Source organism: Salvelinus namaycush, chromosome 7, assembly GCF_016432855.1.
Source record: "Salvelinus namaycush isolate Seneca chromosome 7, SaNama_1.0, whole genome shotgun sequence".
NCBI lineage: Eukaryota > Metazoa > Chordata > Actinopteri > Salmoniformes > Salmonidae > Salvelinus > Salvelinus namaycush.
The window spans coordinates 223,560-247,016 of NC_052313.1; the positions used below are offsets into that span (position 1 = coordinate 223,560).

At 46.1% G+C, this 23,457-nt stretch overlaps 1 protein-coding gene across 1 annotated transcript in view; it reads left to right on the forward strand.

The window, feature by feature from the left end:
• Positions 1-23,457, forward strand: part of mbtps2 (membrane-bound transcription factor peptidase, site 2) — a 57,929-nt gene that overhangs the window by 16,440 nt on the left and 18,032 nt on the right. Inside the window, exons 2-8 of the mRNA XM_038997419.1 lie at positions 6,643-6,791; positions 7,396-7,534; positions 7,609-7,712; positions 8,207-8,334; positions 8,764-8,882; positions 10,649-10,829; positions 13,276-13,367. Of these exons, the coding sequence (XP_038853347.1) occupies positions 6,643-6,791; positions 7,396-7,534; positions 7,609-7,712; positions 8,207-8,334; positions 8,764-8,882; positions 10,649-10,829; positions 13,276-13,367 (912 nt within the window). The remainder of the gene's footprint in view (positions 1-6,642; positions 6,792-7,395; positions 7,535-7,608; positions 7,713-8,206; positions 8,335-8,763; positions 8,883-10,648; positions 10,830-13,275; positions 13,368-23,457) is intronic.

The window sequence follows — 23,457 nt, forward strand, 5'->3', positions numbered from 1 at the left end:
GGCTGCCTCGCCTGGTTCACCAACTACTTCTCTGACAGAGTTCAGTGTGTGAAATCGAACGGCCTGTTGTCTGGACCTCTGGCAGTCTCTATGGGGGTGCCACAGGGTTCAATTCTCGGGCCGACTCTTTTCTCTGAAAATATCAATGATGTCGCTCTTGCTGCTGTTGATTCTCTGATCCACCTCTTCTCAGACGACACCATTCTGGTATACATCTGGCCCTTCTTTGGACACTGTGTTAACAAACCTCCAAACGAGCTTCAATGCCATACAACACTCCTTCCGTGGCCTCCAACTGCTCTTAAACGATAGTAAAACTAAATGCATGCTCTTCAACCGATCGCTGCCCGCACCCGCCCGCCTAACTAGCATCACTACTCTGGACGGTTCGGACTTAGAATATGTGGACAACTACAAATACCTAGATGTCTGGCTAGACTGTAAAACTCTCCTTCCAGACTCATATTAAACATCTCCAAATCCAAAATGAAATCTAGAATCGGCTTCCTATTTTATAACAACACCCACCCGTAGCACGCGCTCCAGCAGGTATATCTCACTGGTCACCATAACAACACCCACCCGTAGCACGCGCTCCAGCAGGTATATCTCACTGGTCACCATAACAACACCCACCCGTAGCACGCGTTCCAGCAGGTATATCTCACTGGTCACCATAACAACACCCACCCGTAGCACGCGCTCCAGCAGGTATATCTCACTGGTCACCATAACAACACCCACCCGTAGCACGCTCTCCAGCAGGTATATCTCACTGGTCACCATAACAACACCCACCAGTAGCACGCGCTCCAGCAGGTATATCTCACTGGTCACCATAACAACACCCACCCGTAGCACGCGCTCCAGCAGGTATATCTCACTGGTCACCATAACAACACCCACCAGTAGCACGCGCTCCAGCAGGTATATCTCACTGGTCACCATAACAACACCCACCAGTAGCACGCGCTCCAGCAGGTATATCTCACTGGTCACCATAACAACACCCACCCGTAGCACGCGCTCCAGCAGGTATATCTCACTGGTCACCATAACAACACCCACCCGTAGCACGCGCTCCAGCAGGTTTATCTCACTGGTCACCATAACAACACCCACCCGTAGCACGCGCTCCAGCAGGTATATCTCACTGGTCACCATAACAACACCCACCCGTAGCATGCGCTCCAGCAGGTATATCTCACTGGTCACCATAACAACACCCACCCGTAGCACGTGCTCCAGCAGGTATATCTCACTGGTCACCATAACAACACCCACCCGTAGCACGCGCTCCAGCAGGTATATCTCACTGGTCACCATAACAACACCCACCCGTAGCACGCGCTCCAGCAGGTATATCTCACTGGTCACCATAACAACACCCACCCGTAGCACGCGCTCCAGCAGGTATATCTCACTGGTCACCATAACAACACCCACCCGTAGCACGCGCTCCAGCAGGTATATCTCACTGGTCACCATAACAACACCCACCAGTAGCACGCGCTCCAGCAGGTATATCTCACTGGTCACCATAACAACACCCACCCGTAGCACGCGCTCCAGCAGGTATATCTCACTGGTCACCATAACAACACCCACCCGTAGCACGCGCTCCAGCAGGTATATCTCACTGGTCACCATAACAACACCCACCAGTAGCACGCGCTCCAGCAGGTATATCTCACTGGTCACCATAACAACACCCACCCGTAGCACGCGCTCCAGCAGGTATATCTCACTGGTCACCATAACAACACCCACCCGTAGCACGCGCTCCAGCAGGTATATCTCACTGGTCACCATAACAACACCCACCAGTAGCACGCGCTCCAGCAGGTATATCTCACTGGTCACCATAACAACACCCACCAGTAGCACGCGCTCCAGCAGGTATATCTCACTGGTCACCATAACAACACCCACCCGTAGCACGCGCTCCAGCAGGTATATCTCACTGGTCACCATAACAACACCCACCCGTAGCACGCGCTCCAGCAGGTATATCTCACTGGTCACCATAACAACACCCACCCGTAGCACGCGCTCCAGCAGGTATATCTCACTGGTCACCATAACAACACCCACCCGTAGCACGCGCTCCAGCAGGTATATCTCACTGGTCACCATAACAACACCCACCAGTAGCACGCGCTCCAGCAGGTATATCTCACTGGTCACCATAACAACACCCACCCGTAGCACGCGCTCCAGCAGGTATATCTCACTGGTCACCATAACAACACCCACCCGTAGCACGCGCTCCAGCAGGTATATCTCACTGGTCACCATAACAACACCCACCCGTAGCACGCGCTCCAGCAGGTATATCTCACTGGTCACCATAACAACACCCACCCGTAGCACGCGCTCCAGCAGGTATATCTCACTGGTCACCATAACAACACCCACCCGTAGCACGCGCTCCAGCAGGTATATCTCACTGGTCACCATAACAACACCCACCAGTAGCACGCGCTCCAGCAGGTATATCTCACTGGTCACCATAACAACACCCACCCGTAGCACGCGCTCCAGCAGGTATATCTCACTGGTCACCATAACAACACCCACCCGTAGCACGCGCTCCAGCAGGTATATCTCACTGGTCACCATAACAACACCCACCCGTAGCACGCGCTCCAGCAGGTATATCTCACTGGTCACCATAACAACACCCACCCGTAGCACGCGCTCCAGCAGGTATATCTCACTGGTCACCATAACAACACCCACCCGTAGCACGCGCTCCAGCAGGTATATCTCACTGGTCACCATAACAACACCCACCCGTAGCACGCGCTCCAGCAGGTATATCTCACTGGTCACCATAACAACACCCACCAGTAGCACGCGCTCCAGCAGGTATATCTCACTGGTCACCATAACAACACCCACCCGTAGCACGCGCTCCAGCAGGTATATCTCACTGGTCACCATAACAACACCCACCCGTAGCACGCGCTCCAGCAGGTATATCTCACTGGTCACCATAACAACACCCACCCGTAGCACGCGCTCCAGCAGGTATATCTCACTGGTCACCATAACAACACCCACCCGTAGCACGCGCTCCAGCAGGTATATCTCACTGGTCACCATAACAACACCCACCCGTAGCACGCGCTCCAGCAGGTATATCTCACTGGTCACCATAACAACACCCACCAGTAGCACGCGCTCCAGCAGGTATATCTCACTGGTCACCATAACAACACCCACCCGTAGCACGCGCTCCAGCAGGTATATCTCACTGGTCACCATAACAACACCCACCCGTAGCACGCGCTCCAGCAGGTATATCTCACTGGTCACCATAGCAACACCCACCCGTAGCACGCGCTCCAGCAGGTATATCTCACTGGTCACCATAACAACACCCACCCGTAGCACGCGCTCCAGCAGGTATATCTCACTGGTCACCATAACAACACCCACCAGTAGCACGCGCTCCAGCAGGTATATCTCACTGGTCACCATAACAACACCCACCAGTAGCACGCGCTCCAGCAGGTATATCTCACTGGTCACCATAACAACACCCACCCGTAGCACGCGCTCCAGCAGGTATATCTCACTGGTCACCATAACAACACCCACCCGTAGCACGCGCTCCAGCAGGTATATCTCACTGGTCACCATAACAACACCCACCCGTAGCACGCGCTCCAGCAGGTATATCTCACTGGTCACCATAACAACACCCACCCGTAGCACGCGCTCCAGCAGGTATATCTCACTGGTCACCATAACAACACCCACCCGTAGCACGCGCTCCAGCAGGTATATCTCACTGGTCACCATAACAACACCCACCCGTAGCACACAGCAGGTATATCTCACTGGTCACCATAACAACACCCACCCGTAGCACGCGCTCCAGCAGGTATATCTCACTGGTCACCATAACAACACCCACCAGTAGCACGCGCTCCAGCAGATATATCTCACTGGTCACTATAACAACACCCACCAGTAGCACGCGCTCCAGCAGGTATATCTCACTGGTCACCATAACAACACCCACCCGTAGCACGCGCTCCAGCAGGTATATCTCACTGGTCACCATAACAACACCCACCCGTAGCACGTGCTCCAGCAGGTATATCTCACTGGTCACCATAACAACACCCACCCGTAGCACGCGCTCCAGCAGGTATATCTCATTGGTCACCATAGCAGCACCCGTAGCACGCGCTCCAGCAGGTATATCTCATTGGTCACCATAGCAGCACCCGTAGCACGCGCTCCAGCAGGTATATCTCACTGGTCACCATAACAACACCCACCCGTAGCACGCGCTCCAGCAGGTATATCTCACTGGTCACCATAACAACACCCACCAGTAGCACGCGCTCCAGCAGGTATATCTCACTGGTCACCATAACAACACCCACCCGTAGCACGCGCTCCAGCAGGTATATCTCACTGGTCACCATAACAACACCCACCCGTAGCACGCGCTCCAGCAGGTATATCTCACTGGTCACCATAACAACACCCACCCGTAGCACGCGCTCCAGCAGGTATATCTCACTGGTCACCATAACAACACCCACCCGTAGCACGCGCTCCAGCAGATATATCTCACTGGTCACCATAACAACACCCACCCGTAGCACGCTCTCCAGCAGGTATATCTAACTGGTCACCATAACAACACCCACCCGTAGCACGCGTTCCAGCAGGTATATCTAACTGGTCACCATAGCAACACCCACCCGTAGCACGCGCTCCAGCAGGTATATCTCACTGGTCACCATAACAACACCCACCCGTAGCACGCGCTCCAGCAGGTATATCTCACTGGTCACCATAACAACACCCACCAGTAGCACGCGCTCCAGCAGGTATATCTCACTGGTCACCATAACAACACCCACCAGTAGCACGCGCTCCAGCAGGTATATCTCACTGGTCACCATAACAACACCCACCAGTAGCACGCGCTCCAGCAGGTATATCTCACTGGTCACCATAACAACACCCACCCGTAGCACGCGCTCCAGCAGGTATATCTCACTGGTCACCATAACAACACCCACCAGTAGCACGCGCTCCAGCAGGTATATCTCACTGGTCACCATAACAACACCCACCTGTAGCACGCGCTCCAGCAGGTATATCTCACTGGTCACCATAACAACACCCACCCGTAGCACGCGCTCCAGCAGGTATATCTCACTGGTCATCCCCAAAGCCAATTCCTCCTTTGGTCGCCTTTCCTTCCAGTTCTCTGCTGCCAATGACTGGAACGAATTGCAAAAATTACTGAAGCTGGAGACTTATATTTCCCTCACTAACTTTAAACATCAGCTATCTGAGCAGCTAATCGATCGCTGCAGCTGTACACAGCCCATCTGTAAATAGCCCATCCAATCTACCTACCTCATCCCCATATTGTTTTTATTTACTTTCTGCTCTTTTGCACACCAGTATTTCTACTTGCACATCACCATCTGCTCATCTATCACTCCAGTATTAATCTGCTAAATTGTAACTACTTCGCTACTATGGCCTATTTATTGTCTTACCTCCTCACGCCATTAGCACACACTGTATATAGACTGTCTTTTTTTATATTGTGTTATTGACTGTACGTTTGTTTATTCCATGTGTAACTCTGTGTTGTTGTTTGTGTCGCACTGATTTGCTTTATCTTGACCAGGTCGCAGTTGTAAATAAGAACTTGTACTTAACTGGCCTACCTGGTTAAATAAAGGTGTTCTCAACTAGCCTACCTGGTTAAATAAAGGTGTTCTCAACTAGCCTACCTGGTTAAATAAAGGTGTTCTCAACTAGCCTACCTGGTTAAATAAAGGTGTTCTCAACTAGCCTACCTGGTTAAATAAAGGTGTTCTCAACTAGCCTACCTGGTTAAATAAAGGTGTTCTTAACTAGCCTACCTGGTTAAATAAAGGTGTTCTCAACTGGCCTACCTGGTTAAATAAAGGTGTTCTCCACTAGCCTACCTGGTTAAATAAAGGTGTTCTCAACTAGCCTACCTGGTTAAATAAAGGTGTTCTTAACTAGCCTACCTGGTTAAATAAAGGTGTTCTCAACTAGCCTACCTGGTTAAATAAAGGTGTTCTCAACTAGCCTACCTGGTTAAATAAAGGTGTTCTCAACTAGCCTACCTGGTTAAATAAAGGTGTTCTCAACTGACCTACCTGGTTAAATAAAGGTGTTCTCAACTAGCCTACCTGGTTAAATAAAGGTGTTCTCAACTGACCTACCTGGTTAAATAAAGGTGTTCTCAACTGGCCTACCTGGTTAAATAAAGGTGTTCTCAACTAGCCTACCTGGTTAAATAAAGGTGTTCTCAACTGGCCTACCTGGTTAAATAAAGGTGTTCTCAACTGACCTACCTGGTTAAATAAAGGTGTTCTTAACTAGCCTACCTGGTTAAATAAAGGTGTTCTCAACTTGCCTACCTGGTTAAATAAAGGTGTTCTCAACTGGCCTACCTGGTTAAATAAAGGTGAAATAAAAAAGAACAAAACCTGCATTCTTGCGATAGTGGTATTTGGAATATTGTGCTAAAACTGAATGAATCAAATGTATTCAATATGTGTGTAGGGGCTAGGATTATGGCAGAGGTTGTTGTAACACGTCCTCTCTTCTCCTCTCCCTCAGTTGTCTGAGTCATATGGTCATTGTTATGAGATGTGGCTAGGGTCAAAGGGTCTGTCTCTCTCTCCGTTCCACATCCGCTGGCAGACCTCCCTCTTCAACCGCCTCTTCTCACGCTGCGCTCGCATCAACCCCCACGCCCTCTACCTCTGGTAAGACCTGACCTCTGACCCTTAACCCTCATGCCCTCTACCTCTGGTAAGACCTGACCTCTAACCCTTAACCCTCATGCCCTCTACCTCTGGTAAGACCTGACCTCTAACCCTTAACCCTCATGCCCTCTACCTCTGGTAAGACCTGACCTCTAACCCTTAACCCTCATGCCCTCTACCTCTGGTAAGACCTGACCTCTAACCCTTAACCCTCATGCCCTCTACCTCTGGTAAGACCTGACCTCTAACCCTTAACCCTCATGCCCTCTACCTCTGGTAAGACCTGACCTCTAACCCTTAACCCTCATGCCCTCTACCTCTGGTAAGACCTGACCTCTGACCCTTAACCCTCATATCCTCTACCTCTGGTAAGACCTGACCTCTAACCCTTAACCCTCATGCCCTCTACCTCTGGTAAGACCTGACCTCTGACCCTTAACCCTCATATCCTCTACCTCTGGTAAGACCCTTATCCCTCATGCCCTCTACCTCTCTGGTAAGACCTGACTTCTAATCCCTGACCCCTAACTCTTAACCCTAATTCCCTCTACCTCTTGTAAGACTTGTGCCCGGTTCCACTGTGTGTGTGTGTGTTTGCGTGTAGGTTTACCAGTGGTCTAGTGTTTGGGCTGGTGTCTATGTGTGGTTCGGTGGTGCTGCTAATTAGAACCCTGCAGCAGACTATCAATCAGATGACATCAGACCACCCTCAGGGAGCCAATCAACAGACACTACAGGTGGTGGTACGTACAACGACGTGTGTGTGTGTGTACTGACTGCTGTGTGTGTGTGTGTACTGACTGCTGTGTGTGTGCAGGTCCCAGGTATAAACCTGCCAGTCAGTCAGCTGGCCTACTTCTTCTCTGCTCTGCTGGTCAGTGGGGTCATACACGAACTGGGCCATGCCGTGGCAGCAATAAGGTAAGATATATATACAAACACACTAACTGGGACCTGCTGTAACTGAACTGAGTCACTAACTCTGACCATGCTGTAACTGAACTGAGACAAAACAGATATCCACCAGACTACAAGGATTACGTTCATTTGAGATTAAAGTTTATTTTACACCCCATCACTTCAGAAAGCAAATAAAATAATTCAAATGTTTAAGGATCTTTTTTTTTTTGCGATTAACTTTCACGTACTCCGACCAGCGATTCACTTTCTCATCGTCGTGTAGTACGGAGGCTCTTAAAAAACATGTTTTATTTCTCCCAAAAACACCAAATACCTCCTTTTGGAAATGTAGACGCTCTCAATATTGTGATGCAGGTTTTTAGATGTTGTACACATGAAGAAAGTGTACCTTTTTAAAATAGTGTGTGTGTGTGTGTGTGTGTGTGTGTGTGTGTGTGTGTGTGTGTGTGTGTGTGTGTGTGTGTGTGTGTGTGTGTGTGTGTGTGTGTGTGTAGGGAGCAGGTACGTGTGAATGGTTTCGGTGTGTTTGTTTTCGTGGTGTATCCCGGAGCTTTCGTAGATCTCTTCACCACACATCTCAACCTCATCTCACCTGCCCAACAGCTACGCATCTTCTGTGCAGGTAAGATTCTCACACACACACACATCTAAACCTAAGAGAGCAAACACACGAGAGCGTGTGTACTATTGGGTAGCATCTAACCATTGTTTTCTGTTCATGTTGAATCAAATCATTTCGTCCACTTGGCAGATGATCACTAAGACACCACTCTCTAACGGTGAACACGTTTTAACTAACCATCTTCAAAACTCGCCTCTCTCCCGCCTCTCTCCCTCCCTCCTCTCTCCCTCCCTCCTCTCTCTCTCCCTCCTCCTCTCCCTCCCTCCTCTCTCCTCCCTCTCCTCCCTCCTCTCCCTCCCTCCCTCCTCTCTCCCTCCCTCCCTCCTCTCTCCCTCCCTCCCTCCCTCCCTCCTCTCTCCCTCCCTCCTCTCTCCCTCCCTCCTCTCTCCCTCCCTCCTCTCTCCCTCCCTCCTCTCTCTCTCTCTCTAGGGGTGTGGCATAACTTTGTGCTGTGTGTAGCAGCATTGTGTTTCCTCTTCCTGTTGCCTGTCTTCCTGTTTCCTGTTTACTACACTGGGGCTGGAGCCCTCGTCACCGAGGTGGTGCAGGTTAGTGTGGGACAGTAGTGTTAACTTCATATGGCTGCAATCCCGGTAACGGGATCGATATGACAACAGCCAGTGAAAGTGCAGGGCGCCAAATTCAAACAACAGAAATCTCAGAATTAAAATTCCTCCAACAGAGATGTGTCTTATACCATTTTAAAGGTAATCTTGTTGTTAATCCCACAACAGTGTCCGATTTCAAATAGGCTTTTCAGCAAAAGCACCACAAACGATTATGTTAGGTCACCACCAACTCAAAGAAAAATTCTGCCATTTTTCCAACCAAAGAGAGGAGCCACAAATAGCATCACTAACCTTTGATGATCTTCATCAGATGACACTCATAGGACACCATGTTACACAATACATGCATGTTTTGTTTGATAAAGTTCATATTTATATAAAAAAAAGCTGAGTTTACATTGGCGCGTTACATTCACTTGTTCCAAAAACATCCAGTGATTTTGCATAGCCACATCATTTCAACAGAAATACTCATCATAAATGTAGATGATAATACAAGTTATACACATGGAATTATAGATATACCTCTCCTTAATGCAACCTCTGTGTCAGATTTCAAAAAAACTTTACGGAAAAAGCAAACCATGCAATAATCATTAATAATAATGAGACAGAGCTCAGAACAATAGTAAAATTAGCCGCCATGTTGGAGTCAACAGAAACCAGAAAATACATGATAAATGTTTCCTTACCTTTGATGAACTTCATCAGAATGCAGTCCTAGGAATCCCAGGTCCACAATAAATGCTTGATTTGTTCGATAATGTCCGTTATTTATGTCCAATTAGCTACTTTGGTTAGCGCGTTTGGTAAACAATTCCAAAGTCACAAAGCGCGTCCACTATAACGTGACAATGTCCAAAAGTTCAATAACAGTCAGTAGAAACATGACAAACGATGTACTGAATCAATCTTTAGAATGTTGTTAACATACATCTTGAATAACGTTCAAACCGGAGAATTAAATCGACTTCAGTTGAGAGATGGAACGGAGCTTACTCTCACGTGAACGTGCCAGTTCAATGCGTGGTCACCTCATGGCTTTGGTTACTCATTCCTGTCTCCTTCGGCCCCCCTTCACAGCAGAGTCATCAGACAAAGTTCTATTGACTGTTGACATCTAGTGGACGCCGTAGGAAGTGAAAACTCATCCATATCTCGCTGTAATTTCAATGAGAGCTTGGTTGAAAAATTACCAGCCCCAGAAAAAAATCCAAACAGGAAGTGGAACTTCTCAGGTTTTTGCCTGCCATATGAGTTCTGTTATACTCACAGACATAATTCAAACAGTTTTAGAAACTTCAGTGTTTTCTATCCAATACTAATAATAATATGCATATATTAGCAACTATGACTGAGGAGCAGGCCGTTTACTCTGTGCACCTTTCATCCAAGCTACTCAATACTGCCCCTGATAAATAGAACGCTAAGTTTCTAACATGAATGTGCACCACAGTTTTTATTGTCCTTTGAACTACTACTGGTAGTGTGAAGCCATCATTTGTCCCATTAAAAAAAAAAATTTTTTTAAAAAGATGAACAAACGTATTTCATTTCAAATTTGACATTTCTCTAGTATAGGCTACTTATAATGAACGATATCAGCAAAATTCTTGTGTCGATCATTTTCAGTTAATTGTCCCAGCTCTAGTGTTTTTGTGTGAACAAGCTGGTTTAGCCCTCTTGTAAGGTAACAATCTAGTGTTTGTTAACTCTTTGTGTGTGTGTGTGTGTGTGTGTGTCAGGGCTCTCCTGCAGACGGTCCTAGAGGTCTGTCAATAGGTGACATGGTGACCGGGCTTGAGGACTGTGATGTCAGAACCGTAGAGGACTGGAACTCCTGTCTCACAATCCACACACACACACCCCAGACTGGATACTGTGTCCCAACACACACCCTGCAACCCAGCTGGGCCCACGGTCGAGGTACACACACACAACCACACACACACACACACACACACACACACACACCTCAGACTGGATACTGTGTCCCCACACACACCCTGCAACCCAGCTGGGCCCACGGTCGAGGTACACACACACAACCACACACACACACACACACACACACACACACCTCAGACTGGATACTGTGTCCCCACACACACCCTGCAACCCAGCTGGGCCCACGGTCGAGGTACACACACACACACACACACACACACACACACACACACACACACACACACACACACACACAATATACACACACACACACACACACACAGACACACACACACATCTCAGACTGGATACTGTGTCCCAACACACACCCTGCAACCCAGCTGGGCCCACGGTCGAGGTACACACACACACACACACACACACACACACACACACACACACACACACACACCTCAGACTGGATACTGTGTCCCCACACACACCCTGCAACTCACACCAATGTTACTAATGCCTCTCTTTCACTCTCTCCTCTCTTCTCTCACTCTCCTCTTCCTCTCTTTGTCTCTGATCTCTCCCTGCAGTAACAACAGTCTGATCTCTCCCTGTAGTCTACAGGAGGTTGGATACCTCTATAGAATGCTGCAGTAACAACAGTCTGATCTCTCCCTGTAGTCTACAGGAGGTTGGATACTTCTATAGAATGCTGCAGTAACAACAGTCTGATCTCTCCCTGTAGTCTACAGGAGGTTGGATACTTCTATAGAATGCTGCAGTAACAACAGTCTGATCTCTCCCTGTAGTCTACAGGAGGTTGGATACTACTATAGAATGCTGCAGTAACAACAGTCTGATCTCTCCCTGTAGTCTACAGGAGGTTGGATACCTCTATAGAATGCTGCAGTAACAACAGTCTGATCTCTCCCTGTAGTCTACAGGAGGTTGGATACTACTATAGAATGCTGCAGTAACAACAGTCTGATCTCTCCCTGTAGTCTACAGGAGGTTGGATACTTCTATAGAATGCTGCAGTAACAACAGTCTGATCTCTCCCTGTAGTCTACAGGAGGTTGGATACCTCTATAGAATGCTGCAGTAACAACAGTCTGATCTCTCCCTGTAGTCTACAGGAGGTTGGATACCTCTATAGAATGCTGCAGTAACAACAGTCTGATCTCTCCCTGTAGTCTACAGGAGGTTGGATACTTCTATAGAATGCTGCAGTAACAACAGTCTGATCTCTCCCTGTAGTCTACAGGAGGTTGGATACTACTATAGAATGCTGCAGTAACAACAGTCTGATCTCTCCCTGTAGTCTACAGGAGGTTGGATACTTCTATAGAATGCTGCAGTAACAACAGTCTGATCTCTCCCTGTAGTCTACAGGAGGTTGGATACTACTATAGAATGCTGCAGTAACAACAGTCTGATCTCTCCCTGTAGTCTACAGGAGGTTGGATACCTCTATAGAATGCTGCAGTAACAACAGTCTGATCTCTCCCTGTAGTCTACAGGAGGTTGGATACTACTATAGAATGCTGCAGTAACAACAGTCTGATCTCTCCCTGTAGTCTACAGGAGGTTGGATACTACTATAGAATGCTGCAGTAACAACAGTCTGATCTCTCCCTGTAGTCTACAGGAGGTTGGATACTTCTATAGAATGCTGCAGTAACAACAGTCTGATCTCTCCCTGTAGTCTACAGGAGGTTGGATACCTCTATAGAATGCTGCAGTAACAACAGTCTGATCTCTCCCTGTAGTCTACAGGAGGTTGGATACTTCTATAGAATGCTGCAGTAACAACAGTCTGATCTCTCCCTGTAGTCTACAGGAGGTTGGATACCTCTATAGAATGCTGCAGTAACAACAGTCTGATCTCTCCCTGTAGTCTACAGGAGGTTGGATACTACTATAGAATGCTGCAGTAACAACAGTCTGATCTCTCCCTGTAGTCTACAGGAGGTTGGATACTTCTATAGAATGCTGCAGTAACAACAGTCTGATCTCTCCCTGTAGTCTACAGGAGGTTGGATACTACTATAGAATGCTGCAGTAACAACAGTCTGATCTCTCCCTGTAGTCTACAGGAGGTTGGATACCTCTATAGAATGCTGCAGTAACAACAGTCTGATCTCTCCCTGTAGTCTACAGGAGGTTGGATACTACTATAGAATGCTGCAGTAACAACAGTCTGATCTCTCCCTGTAGTCTACAGGAGGTTGGATACCTCTATAGAATGCTGCAGTAACAACAGTCTGATCTCTCCCTGTAGTCTACAGGAGGTTGGATACTACTATAGAATGCTGCAGTAACAACAGTCTGATCTCTCCCTGTAGTCTACAGGAGGTTGGATACTTCTATAGAATGCTGCAGTAACAACAGTCTGATCTCTCCCTGTAGTCTACAGGAGGTTGGATACTTCTATAGAATGCTGCAGTAACAACAGTCTGATCTCTCCCTGTAGTCTACAGGAGGTTGGATACCTCTATAGAATGCTGCAGTAACAACAGTCTGACTGATCTTTGCTTCTCCTACACCAAACTACAGGAGAAGGAGGTGAGACACACAAACAGACACACACACACACACACACACACACACACACACACACACACACAAGCACAAGCAAACACACACACATAGGGCTGACCCCATTTAGTTGACTGGTCGATTGTTTGGTTGATAGCCTGTTTGTCGAGCGGTCACAAATATATATGTGACACCTGTCTGATCCGTTCTCCTCTCAGTAGACAAATCCTTGAGGAGACTGCAGGTATGGTACAGTCCAATAGGTACAGTCCAATAGGTACAGTCCAATAGGTACAGTCCAATAGGTACAGTCCAATAGGAACGGGAGTATGGCTAAGACTCAGAAGGCGGGTCTCCAGAATGCGCGCTCTCCCGCCAATTCGTGCTCATTCATTATTTCATAACTTCATTGTGTGAATTGTTTACACTGTGATTGGTAGTCTATCAATTCCCCATTACATACACTGAGTGTACAAAACATTATGAAACCCTGCTTTTTCCATGACAGACTGACCAGGTGAATCCAGGGGAAAGCTATGATCCCTTATTGATGTCACATGTTAAATTCATTTCAATTAGTGTAGAGGAAGGGGAGGAGAGGAGACAGGTTAAAGAAGGATTTTTAAGCCTTGAGATAATTGAGACATGGATTGTGTATGTGTGCCATTGAGGCTGAATGGGCAAGACAAAAGATTGAAGTGCCTTTGAACGGGGTGTGGTAGTAGGTGCCAGGTGCACCGGTTTGTGTCAAGAACTACAACGCTGCTGGGTTTTTCATGCTCAACAGTTTCCTGTGTGCATCAAGAATGGTCCACCGCCCAAAGAACATCCAGTCAACTTGACACGACTGTGGGAAGCACTGGAGTCACCATGGGCCAGGATCCCTGTGGAACGCTTTCAATACCTTGTAGAGTCCGTAACTCAACAAATTGAAGCTGTTCTGAGGGCAAAAGGGGGTGTAACTCAATATTAGGGAGGTGTTCTTTAATGTTTTGTACACCCCGTGTATATCACCAGTATTACATTTAGCCTTCATCACAGTCATTTCTATTCTACAATGTTTGTTTGGTTACGGTCATTTCTGTTCATGCATTCAATATATTATTATTATTACATTCGTTTACCGTTGTCATTGTAGGACACGTTGTTTGTGAGAAACAACTTTTGGTTTATTTCCATTTACGAGTTGTCAATTTATTCATTGGGTTTTGTTTGTAGCGCTCCTGCCAGTATTGAGTAAGGACATGCTCCTGCTTACACATAGAAGTAGACCTCGGCTACCTGGCATGCACCAACATGTATAAATATGTCCATCAGAGGATGTCTAGGGGTTAAAGGTCACTGCAACGGGTTTCTGTCATTAGGATTCTGGAGAGGTCGTTTTTGTAGATCCGCAATAACATTCTCTGGGGGGGGTCCAAATCCATTCCTTGTTGCCGTTGTGCCCTTGGGCAGAATATAATATTATAATTCCCTTCTCCCGGCTGTTACAGGTTTTGGTTTTTCCATTTATGTTTTGAGGTTGGACCTCATTAGTCAGTAAATGTTTCACCTGTGCTGGCTTGTCCATCTCTTTAGTATGAAGCTGTTTCACCTGTGGTGGCTTGTCCATCTCTTTAGTATGAAGGTGTTTCACCTGTGCTGGCTTGTCCATCTCTTTAGTATGAAGGTGTTTCACCTGTGGTGGCTTGTCCATCTCTTTAGTATGAAGGTGTTTCACCTGTGCTGGCTTGTCCATCTCTTTAGTATGAAGCTGTTTCACCTGTGCTGGCTTGTCCATCTCTTTAGTATGAAGCTGTTTCACCTGTGCTGGCTTGTCCATCTCTTTAGTATGAAGGTGTTTCACCTGTGCTGGCTTGTCCATCTCTTTAGTATGAAGGTGTTTCACCTGTGCTGGCTTGTCCATCTCTTTAGTATGAAGCTGTTTCACCTGTGCTGGCTTGTCCATCTCTTTAGTATGAAGGTGTTTCACCTGTGCTGGCTTGTCCATCTCTTTAGTATGAAGCTGTTTCACCTGTGCTGGCTTGTCCATCTCTTTAGTATGAAGGTGTTTCACCTGTGCTGGCTTGTCCATCTCTTTAGTATGAAGGTGTTTCACCTGTGCTGGCTTGTCCATCTCTTTAGTATGAAGGTGTTTCACCTGTGGTGGCTTGTCCATCTCTTTAGTATGAAGGTGTTTCACCTGTGCTGGCTTGTCCATCTCTTTAGTATGAAGCTGTTTCACCTGTGCTGGCTTGTCCATCTCTTTAGTATGAAGCTGTTTCACCTGTGCTGGCTTGTCCATCTCTTTAGTATGAAGGTGTTTCACCTGTGCTGGCTTGTCCATCTCTTTAGTATGAAGGTGTTTCACCTGTGCTGGCTTGTCCATCTCTTTAGTATGAAGCTGTTTCACCTGTGCTGGCTTGTCCATCTCTTTAGTATGAAGCTGTTTCACCTGTGCTGGCTTGTCCATCTCTTTAGTATGAAGGTGTTTCACCTGTGCTGGCTTGTCCATCTCTTTAGTATGAAGGTGTTTCACCTGTGCTGGCTTGTCCATCTCTTTAGTATGAAGGTGTTTCACCTGTGGTGGCTTGTCCATCTCTTTAGTATGAAGGTGTTTCACCTGTGGTGGCTTGTCCATCTCTTTAGTATGAAGCTGTTTCACCTGTGCTGGCTTGTCCATCTCTTTAGTATGAAGGTGTTTCACCTGTGCTGGCTTGTCCATCTCTTTAGTATGAAGGTGTTTCACCTGTGGTGGCTTGTCCATCTCTTTAGTATGAAGGTGTTTCACCTGTGGTGGCTTGTCCATCTCTTTAGTATGAAGGTGTTTCACCTGTGCTGGCTTGTCCATCTCTTTAGTATGAAGCTGTTTCACCTGTGCTGGCTTGTCCATCTCTTTAGTATGAAGGTGTTTCACCTGTGGTGGCTTGTCCATCTCTTTAGTATGAAGGTGTTTCACCTGTGCTGGCTTGTCCATCTCTTTAGTATGAAGGTGTTTCACCTGTGCTGGCTTGTCCATCTCTTTAGTATGAAGGTGTTTCACCTGTGGTGGCTTGTCCATCTCTTTAGTATGAAGGTGTTTCACCTGTGGTGGCTTGTCCATCTCTTTAGTATGAAGCTGTTTCACCTGTGCTGGCTTGTCCATCTCTTTAGTATGAAGCTGTTTCACCTGTGCTGGCTTGTCCATCTCTTTAGTATGAAGGTGTTTCACCTGTGCTGGCTTGTCCATCTCTTTAGTATGAAGGTGTTTCACCTGTGCTGGCTTGTCCATCTCTTTAGTATGAAGGTGTTTCACCTGTGCTGGCTTGTCCATCTCTTTAGTATGAAGCTGTTTCACCTGTGCTGGCTTGTCCATCTCTTTAGTATGAAGGTGTTTCACCTGTGCTGGCTTGTCCATCTCTTTAGTATGAAGGTGTTTCACCTGTGGTGGCTTGTCCATCTCTTTAGTATGAAGGTGTTTCACCTGTGGTGGCTTGTCCATCTCTTTAGTATGAAGGTGTTTCACCTGTGGTGGCTTGTCCATCTCTTTAGTATGAAGGTGTTTCACCTGTGCTGGCTTGTCCATCTCTTTAGTATGAAGCTGTTTCACCTGTGCTGGCTTGTCCATCTCTTTAGTATGAAGGTGTTTCACCTGTGGTGGCTTGTCCATCTCTTTAGTATGAAGGTGTTTCACCTGTGCTGGCTTGTCCATCTCTTTAGTATGAAGCTGTTTCACCTGTGCTGGCTTGTCCATCTCTTTAGTATGAAGGTGTTTCACCTGTGCTGGCTTGTCCATCTCTTTAGTATGAAGGTGTTTCACCTGTGGTGGCTTGTCCATCTCTTTAGTATGAAGGTGTTTCACCTGTGGTGGCTTGTCCATCTCTTTAGTATGAAGGTGTTTCACCTGTGGTGGCTTGTCCATCTCTTTAGTATGAAGGTGTTTCACCTGTGCTGGCTTGTCCATCTCTTTAGTATGAAGGTGTTTCACCTGTGCTGGCTTGTCCATCTCTTTAGTATGAAGCTGTTTCACCTGTGCTGGCTTGTCCATCTCTTTAGTATGAAGGTGTTTCACCTGTGGTGGCTTGTCCATCTCTTTAGTATGAAGGTGTTTCACCTGTGCTGGCTTGTCCATCTCTTTAGTATGAAGCTGTTTCACCTGTGCTGGCTTGTCCATCTCTTTAGTATGAAGCTGTTTCACCTGTGCTGGCTTGTCCATCTCTTTAGTATGAAGGTGTTTCACCTGTGGTGGCTTGTCCATCTCTTTAGTATGAAGGTGTTTCACCTGTGGTGGCTTGTCCATCTCTTTAGTATGAAGGTGTTTCACCTGTGCTGGCTTGTCCATCTCTTTAGTATGAAGGTGTTTCACCTGTGCTGGCTTGTCCATGTCTGTAGTCGGAAGGTGCGGGTTGTAGAGAACACCCCATAGAGGGAGGATGATGGGTCCTACGGGTGGTAGAGAACACCCCATAGAGGGAGGATGATGGGTCCTACGGGTGGTAGAGTACACCCCATAGAGGGAGGATGATGGGTCCTACGGGTGGTAGAGAACACCCCATAGAGGGAGGATGATGGGTCCTACGGGTGGTAGAGTACACCCCATAGAGGGAGGATGATGGGTCCTACGGGTGGTAGAGAACACCCCATAGATGTGCAACTGAGAGAAGTAGAACTAAAGGCAAAATGGAAACAACAGAAACTAGAACTGGAGCACAAGGAAAGGGAACGTTCAGCCACACTAGAACAAGAAGAACGATCGCATGCCTTTCGATTTAAAGAGATGGATCTGGAAGCACTTTGAATCGAGTCAGGCCATCCTGCACCCTCAACAGAGTTTGATCTTGATCAGAACAGCTGGCTTGTACCGCCTTTCATCGAGAAGGAGGTGGCTGTGTATTTTACTGTTGGAGCGGACTGCCACGTCCTCCACAGTGTTCCTGTGGGAAACGTTCAGACAGTGTCATCTGCTTTATCTCTTGACCAGATTTCAGATTATGACACTGTTAAGCTTTGATGCCAGAGGCTTACAGACAATTGTTCCGGAAATTACGAAAGACAATCACAAAGCCATGTTGAGTTCGCAAGAGAATTAGCATGTCTTTTTGATCAGCGTTTGGTGTTCCCAAGAGGTCAAGGACCTTGAGGATTTAAAGACACTCATACTTCTCGAGCAGTTCAAGAATTGCCTTCATGAAAAGGCTTCCTACCTACATTTATGTTTGTAAGGAACCCAGAGTAGAGGAACTTGATGGGTTATCAGAACCCTAGCGTGTAGAGGTCGACTGTTTATGATTTTTCAACGCCGACACCGATTATTGGAGGACCAAAAAAGTCGATACGGATTAATCGGCCGATTTTATTATAATTTTTTTATATAAAAAATAAAATATATAAATCGGCTGGATAGTTATTAATTTATTTATTTATTTGTAATAATGACAATTACAATAATACTGAATGAACAATGAACACTTATTTTAACTTAATATAATATATAAATAAAATCTATTTAGTCTGAAATAAATAATGAAACATGTTCAATTTGGTTTAAATAATGCAAAAACAGTGTTGGAGAAGAAAGTAAAAGTGCAATATGTGCCATGTAAAAAAGCTAACGTTTAAGTTCCTTGCTCAGAACATATGAAAGCTGGTGGTTCAATATCCCCAGTTCTTCAATATTCACATCAAAGAAATATTAGGTTGCAGTTATAATAGGAATTATGATGCGTCGACTAGTTCTCTCTATACCATTTGCATTTCATATACCTTGACTATTGGACGTTCTAATAGGTACTTTAGTATTACTAATCTAATCCTAATCTCAGGAGTTGATAGGCTTGAAGTCATAAACAGCGCAATGCTTGAAGCATTGCGAAGAGCTGCTGGAAAATGCAGTAAAGTTTGAATGAACGCTTACGAGCCTTCTGCAGCCTACCACCGCCGCTCAGTCAGACTGCTCTATCAAATATCAAATCATAGACTTAATTATAATAAACACACAGAAATACAAGCCTTAGTTTCCGGATTTGACCATATTAATGACCTATCATTTCGAAAACAAAACGTTTATTCTTTCAGTGAAATACGGCATCGTTCCGTATTTTATCGAACGGGTGGCATCCCTAAGTCTAAATATTGCTATTACATATACTTCTTCTGATTTTAAGAAAGGCAAACGATGTTTATGGTTAGGTACATTCGTGCAATCATTGTGCTTTTTTCACGAATGCGCCTTTGTTAAATCGTCACCCGTTTGGCGAAGTAGGCTGTGATTCGATGATAAATTAACAGGCACCACATTGATTATATGCAGCGCAGGACAAGCTAGTTAAACTAGTAATATCATCAACCATGTGTAGTTAACTAGTGATTATGTTAAGATTGATTGTTTTTTATAAGATAAGTTTAATGCTAGCTAGCAACTTACCTTGGCTTCTTGCTGCACTCACGTAACAGGTGGTCAGCCTGCCACACAGTTTCCTTCTGGGATGCAATATAATCGACCATAATCGGTGTCCAAAAATGCCGATTACCGGTTGTTATGAAACCGGCCCTAATTAATCGGCTGACCCCTACTAGCGTGTTCCCAGCATGTGCCGTTACACGTGCTATGTCTAAGAAAATCACCAGAAGCAAGTCTAGTGTTGAGGATGTCAGCGATCCCATCATGGTCGATCTGTCTGAGACGGGTGATCCTGATTTCGGTTAACCTCCTGAGTTGACCTCTCCTTTGAAAACCCCAAAGGTGAGCAAGTTTGTAGAACCGCTGAAGGAAGAGAGGCTCCCTACAGCTGACACTTCAATGTCTAGGAAGCAGCTGATTGCTGAACAGAGTAAATATGTTTTCCTCTCCCCTCTTTCTGCTAAGATATGGCCAGAGAGGAGGAGTTTGATGAAGTTCGTGGGGGGTTTCTTTGACAGAGATGGTGTTCTAATGAGGAAATGGCGTTCTAGCGACACTTCTGGGCAGGACGATTGTCCCAGTGTATCTCAGTTTGGCGTTCCAATTCAACAAGAGATACAGAGGCTCACGATGGTAGTATGGCAGGCCATCTTGGGCTCAACAAGATGTATGACCATATCTTGCTTAACTTCTTCTGGTCTGATCTGAAACAGGATGTTGTGGCTTACTGTAAATCCTGTCGCGTTTGCCAGCGGACGGGTAAACCGAACCGGGCTGTACCGGTTGCACCTTTGCAGCCTATTCCTGCTTTTGACTAACATCAGCAGGGTTCTGGTGAACTGTGTTTGTCCTTTGCCCAAAGTAAAGAGTGGTCATCAGTTTTCTCTTGACAATCGTGTGCATTTATGCTAACCCTAACCCAAACCCTTTTCCTAACCTTAACTTCCCATCACTAGGAGGGTGTATTAATCCTGCTGTAGGACTCATTGGAGCCAGCACTAGCAGGTCAAACGAAAGACTAAAATGAACGAGTCGCTCAGAAAAACAAATCATGACTCTCGAGTCAGTAAAAATAGTTAACGAATCGTTCGCCAACTGCACATCACTAATGCAACTGTGTCGAATTCCGAGGCGTACTTTGAAGAGAACTTACTGTATTATTCAATATTCTTATATATGTTACCACATTTTACTTTTTTTCAAACAGCAAAGTCACTATCCTATGTCAATCTTCTATCCCCTGAAGTAGGCCTAATAAAGTAGACCTATTCTACCGGTCAGCTTGTTGTTCTATGCAAGAAATAGATATTGCAAACAGACTCTGGGACAGTTGTGGGACAATACATTTTTAAAAATCATACAACCACTGCACATCAAAAAGACTTTCAAAAGCAATGAGGCTAATACTACAGATCAGAACGTTTCGCTTAAAATGTTGATAAACTATTATTTCTTCACATTATAAGCGCATTTCTGCGCACACGGCAGTAGGCTACGTGCGAATGTTCCGAAATGCAATTAGCCGGAAAACACTGTTCTCAAAAGCGCAATGCATATAGGAGCAAGTCTCACGTGACAGAGATGAAAGTATTCATTAGAAATGTAGAAAGAGGGTAGATCTAAGGTTGCTAATATGACATGGGTAGTAATGCCTTTGGCTACTGGACAACGAAAAAAACGTTGATTTGAAAACCAATAGAACATTAGATAAATGCTGGTTTCAATGGCATATGAGGAAGTGTTTATATATACTGAACAAAAATATAAACGCAACATGTAAAGTGTTAGGCTCATGTTTCATGAGCTGAATTAAAAGTTCCCATGCGCACAAAAAGTTTATTTCGATCAAATTTTGTGCACAAATTTGTTTACATCCCTGTTACTGAGCATTTCTCCTTTGCCAAGATAATCCATCCATCTGACAGGTGTGGTATATCAAGAAGCTGATTAAACTGTATGATTATTACACAGATGCACCTTGTGCTGGGGGCAATAAAAGGCCACTCTCTAAAATGTGCAAAGATGTCTCAACTTTTCAGGGAGGTTGCCTTTGGCATGCTGACTGCAGGAATGTCCCTCAGAGCTGTTGCCAGATAATTTAATGTTAATTTCTCTATAGGCCGGCTCCACCGTCGTTTTAGAGAATTTGGCAGTACGTCCAACCGGGCCTCACAACCGCAGACCACGTGTAACCACGACAGCCCAGGACCTCCGGCTTCTTCACCTGCGGGATCGTGTGAGACCAGCCACCCGGATAGTTGATGAAACTGAGGAGTATTTCTGTCTGTATTAAAGCCCTATTTTGGGGAAAAACGCATTCTGATTGGCTAGGCCTGGCTCCCAAGAGGGTGGGCCTTTGCCCTCCCAGGCCCACCCGGTGCGACCCTGCCCAGTCATGTGAAATCCATAGATTAGTGCCTAATGAATTTATTTCAATTGACTGATTTCCTTATATAAACTGGAACTCAGTAAAATCTTTTAAATTGTCGCATGTTGCTTTTATATTGTCTGTTCAGTATAATTCCCGCAATTTCTATGGTCGGATTTTGGCTTTTTGAAACAAGGTAAGACATGCCTAAAATGTTTCAAACAATTGCGTTTATGGTTAAATAGTTTCAAAATGCTGACTACCTCCACTCAAATTGCAAGGTGGGGGATGTTGCGGTGCGCAACAGGTACTGGCCTTTCTCTCCTATCAGAACGAACTGTGCCTGGAGTAGGCCTATGTCCATATTAAAATGTTAATTATCCTACATTTATATTAGTCAATCATAACTGGCATTTAGCCTATATACACTACATGACCAAAAGTATGTGGACACCTGCTCGTCGAACATCTCATTCCAAAATTCACTCTTCTGGTAAGGCTTGAACATTGCTGTGGGGACTTGCTTCCATTTAGCCACAAGCATTAATGAGGTCAGGCCCTGATGTTTGGGCGATTAGGCCTGGCTCGCAGTCGGCGTTCAAATTCATCCTAAAGGTGTTCGATGGGATTGAGGTCAGGGCTCTGTGCAGGCCAGTCAAATTCTTCCACACTGATCTTAACAAACCATTTCTGTATGGACCTCGCTTTGTCTCCGGGGTATTGTCATGCTGAAACAGGAAAGGGCCTTCCCCAAACTGTTGTCACAAAGTTGGAAGCACAGAATCGTCTAGAATGTCATTGTAGCGTTAAGATTTCCCTTCACTGGAACTAAGGGGCCTGAACCATGAAAAACAGCCCCAGACCATTATTCCTCCTCCACCAAACTTTACAGTTGGCACTATGCATTCAGGCTGGTAGTGTTCTCCTGGCATCCTCCAAACCCAGATTCGTCCGTCAGACTGCCAGATGGTGAAGCGTGATTCATCACTCCAGAGAACGGGCTTCCACTGCTCTAGAGTCCAATGGTGGCGAGCTTTACACCAATCCAGCCGATGCTTGACATTGCTGGCCATGGAAACCCATTTCATGAAGCTCCCGACGAACAGTTATTGTACTGACGTTGCTTCCAGAGGCAGTTTAGATCTTGGTAGTGAGTGTTGCAACTGAGGACAGACGTTTTTTACGCTCTACGCCCTTCAGCACTCGGCGGTCCCGTTCTGTGAGCTTGTGTGCCACTTCGCGGCTGAGCCGTTGTTGCTCCTAGATGTTTCACAATAACAACTTACAGTTGACCGGGGCATCTCTAGCAGGGCAGAAATTTGACGAACTGACTTGTTGGAAAGGGGGCATCCTATGACGGTGCCACTTTGAATGTCACTGAGCTCTTCAGT